Genomic DNA, 9748 nt, shown 5'->3' on the forward strand with positions numbered 1-9748 from the left:
CTATCAAAGTGTGTGTGTGTGTGTGTGTGTGTGTGTGTGTGTGTGTGTGTGTGTGTGCGTGTGCGTGCGTGTCAGGCTTTTATTTACCCTCGCAGATCCTCTAATCAAGTGCTGTCGGTCTGTGACAGGCAGACAGCACTTCCTGGCGCTCAGTCACAGATGCTCCTGCACACTGAGCTTGTGCTGCCAGGGCCAAAGTGATGGTGGGGAACTTGAGCCCGCACTGCCACTCACTCTGTGACAGACATGCAAGTTGTTGTGATGACTCCCCCCCCGACACCCAAATGTTCGCCCCCTTTCTGTCACTGCTGTAAGCGGTGGAATAAATAAAAGAAAAACAGCAGTCTTCTAACCATCTGTCCTGATCTGTCTCAGCATATGAGCTTTGTTTGATTGAGGGAGAGGAAGGACCTGCTCAACCCCGCCAAAAAGTAAGAATAGAACATATCTAGAGGCAGGGATTGTTTTTGTTGTTTTTTTTAAATCATGAAAAATTTATATAATAGCCAGACAGAGATTTTTAAAACCCTTGAAACCCTGTTTGGTCTCTAAAATTATGATTATAGTTTTGTCTTATTGTTCACTATAACTTGACTAATCCAACAATGTGATACTAATCCAGCACTTAAGCTCACCAAAGCGGTACGACAAGCTGTGAACCAAGAACCAAGATGAGGAACAAACACAGTGACCAAAAATTCCTTTGAGGTATAGGTTATAGAAGTCCTGTTTTTCACTTCTTTAAACATCTGTAATCAAACCACAATGGCTTTAACCCATTGCATCTAACTTCAGACTGACAACAACAGTAAAAACACAGTTAGATGAGAAGCCAACAACCTTTTTTATCCAAGACTATCAGAATAGTAGTAGAAAGACTTACGCCCAGAATTTGTCCCACCTCAAACCTCCTGGCATATAGACTTTTCTCATTGAAAATTCTCTGCTTTACCCACAGCACATGGAATTTTTGTCTCTTTAGACTACTTTATAGAGCTCACCTTATTCTAGTCTTTAAAAGCTCTGTTATTAGCCTTAAGAAAACAACAACTTTGAAACGGCATTTTAGCAACAAGACTGTCAGAAATGCCAAAAGCTGCAATCTTATCTAGTTTAGTCAGGAACACAATTTGCCACTTTGATGGATACTGAAATAATTTCTCAGGCAGCAGTGGCTCAGGCTGTTAAGTACTTGTTTGCTTTTTTAAACCTTTCTGATGATGATTTGGGCTTAAAATTTAATAAAACCTAATTTTGTCGCATTCTTTGGACAGTTTTTTAATCAAGTATTTATTTTTCCCAATAAATAGTCAATTCATTTGAATAAAGAAAAGAAAACACACAAAATAACTGCAGTCCTATTCATCTTGCCATTTTTGATGTTTATATATATATATATATATGTTTCACTACTGATAAAAAAAAGAGACAAATTATTATTTTTCTGTTTTGTAAACTGCCTCAGTTTATACTTTGCCTTTTATTGATACTGTAAAATTTCTAAAATATGCCCTAAAATTTGACACTTCCACAACGACTTCCACGAGGTCACACTCTTAATGGCCCTTAAGTCACATGATCTCATTATGTTCAACACAAAGATAACCATCACAAATTAGAGCTGGGAGTTGCAATGCAGTCAGCACAGTTCTGAATTTCAAAAGCCCCAGTGTCAGATGGATTTTTGGCACTGGGATCAAACATGAAAAGATAGAGGCTAATGGGACAGTGCAGAGACCCCTCACCCACGTCACATCACACCCTCATTCCCTCTGACTGAAGAGCAGCGTAGACCGTGTCTGGCAGCTTGGCTCCTGCTTGCGTTTTGAATGTCGGTCTTTTTTGCTCACTTCTCATCTTTGCTCACTTCCTCTCTCTCACCTGTCCTCTCAAGCGCGTCATTCTCAGACTCTTTTGTTTACAGTGTGATTTTTCTGGGCCTGGAGATGACAAACACTGGGAGTCTGGGCAGTGCCGCCTGCATGCAGGAAACTTGTATTTACACTGCTCTGATTCCTCTCAGCTTGCTTACTCAAGCTGCTGGAATGCACAGGTTGGCCTGTGTGCCAAGTTACTTAAGTTTACTGAAATCTTCTCGGAAACAGAGCCAGGCCGTTTGAATCACAGGACGGTAACAGTGATAGGATATCGTGACCAGTTTAACAAAAGATACTTGTAAGCCGTGGTGAGAATTACACCACAATATGACGGCGAGTTTAGCGAGGCGGGGCTTAGTCGATAATAACAACGTGACCTACATTCCACTGACAATTATGAGCTGCTGTGATCATAAAGTGGGCAAGAGAACAGCAGACGTGATCAACTGGTCTTTTGTACTGGAAATTCCCCCCGTGCGCCGTTGAATTCGTGGCCATCCGCGGGTTTAAAAATTTACTCTTTGCAAAATAAATTAAATCTGCCTTTCTGGTTGGTTATTATTATCATCATCATCATCTTAAATCATTTTCTGATAAAACATATCTCTGAAGTCTCGATGTGGCGTGCTCAAGTGAAACTTCCCCAATGTGACACGTGACGCACGGAAAAGTTAGATTTGGTATCTCGTGGCTCTAAAATCACCGGATCCATTATTGAAACGTAATTATAATGACGTCAGCGAGCGTGTCCTTACCTGCGATGTCCCACAGCTGTAACCTGACCAGCGTTTTGCTGTCCCAGTTGATAACTTTGAGTGCAAAGTCGACCCCGATCGTCGCCCTGTAGTGTTGCGAGAAAAGTTGGTGAACGTAGCGTTTGATGATGCTGGTCTTGCCCACACCTAGTTCTCCGATCACCAGCACTTTAAACAAGTACTCCTTGCACTCGGACACCGAGCCCCCGGCCATGCTGAGACTGACAGCTGTTCTCAAACTCAGGCAACCTCTGCTTTCTCGCTCATATAGATGTCCTGCGAGGAGCGACGGAGGACTAGGCCGGTGTTACAGCTGAAGACCAGATGCAATAGAAAGTACTCGAGTTTCCCCCCAACTTTCTAATTCTCCTTTTTACTCCTCCCCCCGCTCCCCCTCCTCCTGACGCTCAACAACCACCTGATAAGTCACAGGACTCAGGCGGAAATGCAAATCTTGATACAGTATGCTTCTCCCTCTAGTGCGAGTACATAAAGCTTTTCATGCGGAAATCATGGCTTCTGGTTTCGTATTCGAAAAAAAAAAAAAATTTGCTAAATTCAGGAAATTGCCGGGGCGGGGGTCATTTTAGCACATCTAAGTGAAAGAACAAAACAAACAGTGAAAAAAAATCCTCAGGAATCCTCAGTGGAACCAAACCTCTAATTTGAAAAACATGGCTCTCTAGTAAAGGTGCTCTGCACATCCCATACTATCTCAGTTGAGCCAAAAATAATAAAACCATTGCACAATAGCTCAAAAAACACCTCAAAATTCTTGTTTTCATGTGATGTAAAGACGTTCAAGGATATTCCATTTCAAATCAAGTTAATAGACATAGAAATCTTTAAAAAATAAAAATAAAATAAAAAAGATCTCGGTTTTTCCACTTTAACTACATGGAAAAAACGTACAGTTTACACCTACAGGAGATACTAGGTTGTAGAAACCCATACCATGAAGCTCCCAGTGCACAGGTTTGTGCTGATGTTAATGCCAGAGGAGCAAGCATGATCCCAGGTTTTTTAAATGCGGTGGTACAGGTCAGGAAATTGTGTTGGATAAATGTTTTGCATGTAGGATTTTTACACAAGTGAAAGTTATCATCCTATTCAAGCAACTTAATAGTGCACTCGTTTCATAATCAAAATATATTTTGGAAAAAACAACCCTAAAGTAAGGGTACACATTATATAGAATCGGATTAGAATTTCTGAATGTGTTTAGCCCAAACTACTACAATAACTATATACCACAATTACTGGTCCATTGATGTATGTTCCAGCTGTTGATGTATTTAATTTCTTCCATATTTTTTGTTTGCTTGACCTATAGGCTTAATAATAGAAATTATCTTCAAAAAATAAAAAACTAAAGATATAACATTTGCATCTAAAACATAGTGGCATATAAGCAGGAAAAAGGATAACACAGAAATACTTACATTAAGTACAAGTATATTAAACCTGAAGTTCAGTAAAGTATTCAAGAAAATATCAATGGGGGTATGGTGCCACCCCATTACCCCCATCTAGACATGCCCCTGGCATCTAGGGAGAACGATATTTAACAGACTTGTTGCATTGGTAGCATCCTATTAGAGTACCAAAGTCAAACAAGAGAGCTCTTTAGAATGACAAATGTTTGTAAAAGCAGACTGCATGGCTAATATATCATGTAACTTACTATATAATATAACTTATGACACACTGGCTCAAATATCTTATTTGTGTGATATGAAAGGGCAGTCAATAAGATGTTTGTATAAATGATGACAATTGAAATCTTTGGCCAATTTGAACAACCATTTTCTTCATGCAATTATTAACATCTTACAACACAGTGCATTATGCGGTCCAATTATGAGGTCCAAAATGCATGCCAGATTGGAACATTTTAAAGAATCAGTTTGGTTTTGTTTGTTTGTTTGTTTGTTTGTTTGTTTTTTTTGGGGGGGGGGGGGGGCCAGGATATATGTTTGACTCACTAATATAACTTTAGTTTTAGTTTGTTTGGTTTTTTTCAGCTAATATAGGCAGTAATCAGTCTTTTTAATATAAGTTTTGTTTTTATTTTACAGCATCTTTCATGTTCAGCTCACCCAAAACATAAAGGCCTATTTCGTTCTAGATTTGACAGTGTTTTTCAGGTGGCACCTGATATATTTTACACTGGTTAAGATCATTTAACAACTTACACTATAATAGACTGAAAACATTTGGAAATACAATACAATTGCACTACGTACTGTGTAGTCTCGTACTTTGAAATTATTTGCATTCTTATAGATAAAAGAACTAAGAAACTTAACCTCAATTAAATTACTTAACTTTATAATGCAAGATTTAAACAAAATTGAAACATGTATCATCTCGTTACAAGAAGCAATCAATCATTGGTTACTTTTACAACCAAATGTGTTCAAGAGGATACAACTGGCTCAACTTAAAATTTACCCCAAAAAAACAAACACACTGCTTTTTGACGAGTATCCGAGGACAGTTGCAAAATGTATAAACTTTGTTTTTCTGTCGACATTCTAAATATAGAAACATTTATTAGTATTACAAACATACCACCTGCGTGAAAAACAAGAGATGGCTTAACAGTATTACAAACTTTGATAACTTGTACAACTTACTGTGTTTTTCCATTACAATGACACAGCAAACTCAGAAAATGTGGGAAATATCCACACAGCATGGAAAGCAAAATCTTTTTCTGTTGTCATTTCCCACGCGCGTAAAAATTCTCAGGGTTATGGTTTTAGTGTAAACGAAATAAACAGCATTGCCATCATCTACAATCACCCTATTTACCTGTTTACCAGCTACGTCATAAAAATAAATAAATAAATAAAACAGAAAGCGGGGGCTGTAGGCTGATAACAACTTTGCTTGGCACATTGTAACCATAGTCACATATCATACAGCGCGAGTCTTCAGCAGGATCTGAGTTCGTTGATACTACTTTTGTGATGAGCACACCTTGCGGCACATAAATGTAATACTCAAACAACATACTTCACTTTTCTTGTTAATTTGTAATATATAAACTGCAATGAGGTTTGATTAGAGAAAGGGTGCAGTTACTTAATGAATACTCAATGAAAAGTTGATTTTCTTGAATGAAGCTTTGACTGCTATACACATGAACAGACCTGTGCATGTGCTGCAGCAGAAGAGCAGAGCTAATCAAAACTGACATGAAATGCACTTAAGCTATTGCAGTCTTTAGAGAAAGTTTGGTCTGTGATGTGTAAGCGCGCTGCGCAAACACTACTGTGTTTCTCTTGCCGTGTTTTCTTTTTTGCAGACTCTACAATTGCACTGTCTCTATTAAAACAAAAAAACAAAAAAAACCACAGCTACATCTTCTATTATGACTCTCCGTGTTACTTCATTCATTAAAAAATTTGGCGTGAGAGCTGACTAGTTTTGGCACACGTCCCAGTTTTACATTTTTCAGGAAGGCTTTGTGCACTCACGGCCCCTCAGAAACGTAAGCACTCCTAGATAATTTGTGGTCTACCTGTATTTTCGATTAACCACTTACTGATAACAGCAGAGTAATAAATACAGTTAAGCAAGCAAATGTCAGAGCAAATAAACAAATGTTAAAAACTCGAAATGTTAAATCGTATCGTTGCACGTGTTGTGTGTCGGTGTGTGTCGGTGTAATGCACTCTGTGTGATGCTCAAGTCTGCTGACAGCCGCTGTGCCAGCATTGTTTTTTGCTCTCACAGTGTTGAGGAGCTGTGTGCGTAGTCTCGGAGGATGTCGGCGGTGTAGACCGAGGGGCTACCGAGCATCGAATCGATGATGGGGGAGCCGGTGACAGAGTCCCCTGAATACACAGAGTCTCTGAAAGGGGAGGGGGGAGACAGAGCTAGGGAATCCTCCAGTGTTGCCTTGTTTTGAATTAAATCCTCACCTTCCCCATCCTCCCTCTCCCCTTCCTCCTTGGCGTCATAAATGTAGCCGTGTAAGAGGTCCAGTTCCTCATCCTCAAGCCCCTCTTCTGCAAATGCCCCGTGTTGTGGAGCTGAAGGAAGGTGAGAGGGTGTCAAGCTCAAAGGCTCGTTGGCAGGCATTGCCTCCTTGGCAGTGCGGTCATTCAGTGCAGGTGCATGGGAGCTGTGCGTGTCCACCACATCCCTGTGCAAGCGATCTGTGGTGTGGCCTGTCAAGTGGGAGGGCAAAAGAGAAGCCGGCTCATCCAAATCCGACTCCCGCCCTCGCAGCCGATCAGTGCTGGTTGGAGTCCAAAGGGGGCGCTGCGCATCGCCCTCGTCGTCTTCCTCCGTCAGGTTGTACAGAGGTTTAGTGCCAGGTGGTTCTGGGGGGGGATCTTGGGAGGCGGTGCCAGTGTTGCAGGTGGAGGGCTCACAGCTGTGGGGGTCGGGGGTGTTAGTTAGGGGCCTGATGACCGCCGTCTGATTCAAGCCGGCTTCCTGTTTCCTCACATGCACAGACAGTCTGTGCCACACATTCCCCCCCCTCGGAGGGTGTCTTGGACCTGATTCAGACCATGACACAGACTTGCCATTAGAACTATGAACGAGATAAAAACCCAAGTTACTATCACAGGAAACCAGGAGGTGAAGGCAGAAAAACAACATCAACATAGCAGCAACGTAAGACAACAGAGCAGCAGCATTTCAACATTTCATTGCATGTTAAAATACTTTTGAAGTACGTGACTTGACATTAAGAGCTTGGCTAAAGTGTTCACTCATGACCTCTAAAGAGCGTCACATTTATCAGCCTCACAAACAGTGATTCATAATGTGCTGCAGACAGCATTATGATCATACATTTTTGTCAGACATTGAAATAACAGATTTAAGAGCCATCCATCTCATTTATTTTTGTCTTCTTCCTGACTGTCTAATTTTATTGTTAAAGAGGGGTGCATGCATTTGCAAAGTATTTCGGGTTTTGCCCGGACTGGCCTGATGACGACACAGTGTTTAGCGGAGAATGAGCTAGGACTGGCTCTAATGTGATTAGTCGGGGAGGTGGTGAGGGGAGGGTGTTCATGCTGAGAAAAGTTAAATGTGAGGTTAATTCAGGATAAACCGAAAGCAGCAGGGTGGCAGATCACCCTCTTGGAGGGCTGCATAGTCAAAAATATTTTTGCCACTGCCAGCTCAGGAGTGCCAGGATCACACTATCAAATGATGTCTTTAAATGAGATCTAGAATCCAGGCAGGTTGGCAACAAATGATCCAAAAGATGAGAACCAATCAATAAAAAAACAATTACTTTCAGCACATCTTTTTGACCTAAAGATTTTTTTTAGTGTCATAGTGTATTGGGGAAAAAGCTTGTAGAAAAAATTGATTTCAGCTTTAACACTTTTCAGCTGTCTTGTTGCTGTGATTATCTGAATGGTGGATACTTTAATTATTCCCCAGACTGTATTATAAAATAGACAAACTGGCAGTGCAGCTCTCCAAGAAAGAGGTTGAATGACTCCAAAACATTTGCCAGCCTTGACACTTGACAGTGCGCTCCTCAGTATAGAAGGTTGAAGGGTTAGAAGATTAGATAGGCTGCATAGCAAGGGTAAGAGACAACACTTAAACATATTGGGATCACTCTCCTTCTCTGCCCCGCTCCTTACTTTAGTCACTTGTCCATGTGCCACTGCTGTGGATCTCAAAAAAGTTATATGCAAGTCTTACATCTAGAATCGCCACATGAAATCTCTACTTTCATTATCCCTGACACGTTTGAATGGCCTTTCAGCTTTAAATCAATAACAGCAAACGTCCCATCTTGACTTTCCTATTAAATTTCGCTGATGATATTTCATTCTCAGGGGGAGGGGGATGTGCCTAAAAACCAGTTTTTACTACATAAATACAAACACTCATTGGGGTACTGGAAAGATGAAAACAGACCACTGACATGCAAACACATCATAAAAAAGTGATAGCTTGATATGATTTTTTTTTTTTCCAATTTGAGAGTTTAGTCACCTTTTTGGTCTCTAACCAGTGACCCCAGAAATGAAATCCAAACAGAAAGATGAAAAAGCACAAAAGGTTACTCACTTGGCATTGCCTGTTACGGTCTTCTTCCGGCGGAACATATTCAGGAAGCTGTTGCTTGTTGACTGAGCTGCAGACTTCCCATCTCCGACGTGCATTCGCACCACGTCAGATGTGGTGAAGGCGCTTCGGACGTTCCTCTCTGGTTTGGCGATGATTATGTACATCTTGGGTGTGAACATGCAGCCCAGTGCCACTGTTACACTCAGGCTGACGGAGAAGGATGTGGTTATGATCTTGTAATTAGAGCCAAAGTAGATTGGCACGAAGGCCAACCAGATGATGCAGGTAGTGTACATGGTAAAGGCAATGTATTTAGCCTCATTAAAATTGGCGGGCACGTTCCGCGTCTTGAAGGCATAGTATGTGCAGCTCATGATTAGGAGGCCATTGTAGCCCAGCGGCGCTACCATGCCTACGTTGCTGGTGTTACAGATGAGGTAGACCTCACGTATGCTGGGGTATGACTTGATGGGCTCGGGGGGCTCTAGAATGATGAGTGTAATCTCCAGAGTTAGCTGCACACTAATAAGCATAAAGGCAATGATCACTTGGGCCCAGGCGCTCATGAAACGGGGTTTCCTGGTGCAGATCTTTTTCTTGCTGCCAGCCAGAATGCGTGCAATGCGGTTAGTTTTGGTCACCAGGGCAGAGTAGCACATGGCAGATGAAAGGCCCACTAGGAGCCGCTGCAAATAGCAGGAGGCCACTGTGGGACGGGCGATTAATGTGAATGGACAGATGTAGCCTAGGAAAATGCCTGCCAAGATGATGTAACAGAGTTCTCTGCTGGAGGATTTAACCACAGGTGTATCACGGTACTGGATGAACACAAAGGTAACAAAGGAGGTGATCAGGATGCCCACGCAGGAGAAAACCACAGCAACTATAGATTCCACATCTGCCCAGTCAAGATACTTCAACGGCAGGGGCTGGCAAACTGGAAACAGTAGAGGAAACAGTGTTCGGTCAATTTTTTAATTCATCCTGCGGTTAGTTTTACTGAATGAAAGGTACATTAAAAGATGGTGGGAAGCAGTTAGTCAAGGAGAATGAAAG

The 9748-nt window shown here is 41.5% G+C and overlaps 2 protein-coding genes across 3 annotated transcripts in view; both read right to left on the reverse strand.

Annotated features, from left to right (window-relative positions):
* The window catches only part of rab32a (RAB32a, member RAS oncogene family), a 13913-nt gene extending 10846 nt beyond the window's left edge, over positions 1 to 3067 (reverse strand). The window contains exon 1 of the mRNA XM_005734463.1: positions 2633 to 3067. Coding sequence (XP_005734520.1) covers positions 2633 to 2846 — 214 coding nt within the window. The 5' untranslated portion in view covers positions 2847 to 3067. The remainder of the gene's footprint in view (positions 1 to 2632) is intronic.
* A 1630-nt stretch (positions 3068 to 4697) lies between these two features.
* Positions 4698 to 9748, reverse strand: part of grm1a (glutamate receptor, metabotropic 1a) — a 35262-nt gene continuing 30211 nt past the window's right edge. For both annotated transcript variants that reach the window (XM_013911226.1, XM_013911225.1), the window contains exons 10-11: positions 8693 to 9629; positions 4698 to 7184 (exon numbers count right to left, since the gene is read on the reverse strand). In XM_013911226.1, coding sequence (XP_013766680.1) covers positions 6371 to 7184; positions 8693 to 9629 — 1751 coding nt within the window. In that variant the 3' untranslated portion in view covers positions 4698 to 6370. The remainder of the gene's footprint in view (positions 7185 to 8692; positions 9630 to 9748) is intronic.

Source organism: Pundamilia nyererei, unplaced genomic scaffold (genome assembly GCF_000239375.1).
Source record: "Pundamilia nyererei isolate P.nyererei 1_Seehausen unplaced genomic scaffold, PunNye1.0 scaffold00058, whole genome shotgun sequence".
NCBI classification, from domain to species: Eukaryota; Metazoa; Chordata; class Actinopteri; order Cichliformes; family Cichlidae; genus Pundamilia; species Pundamilia nyererei.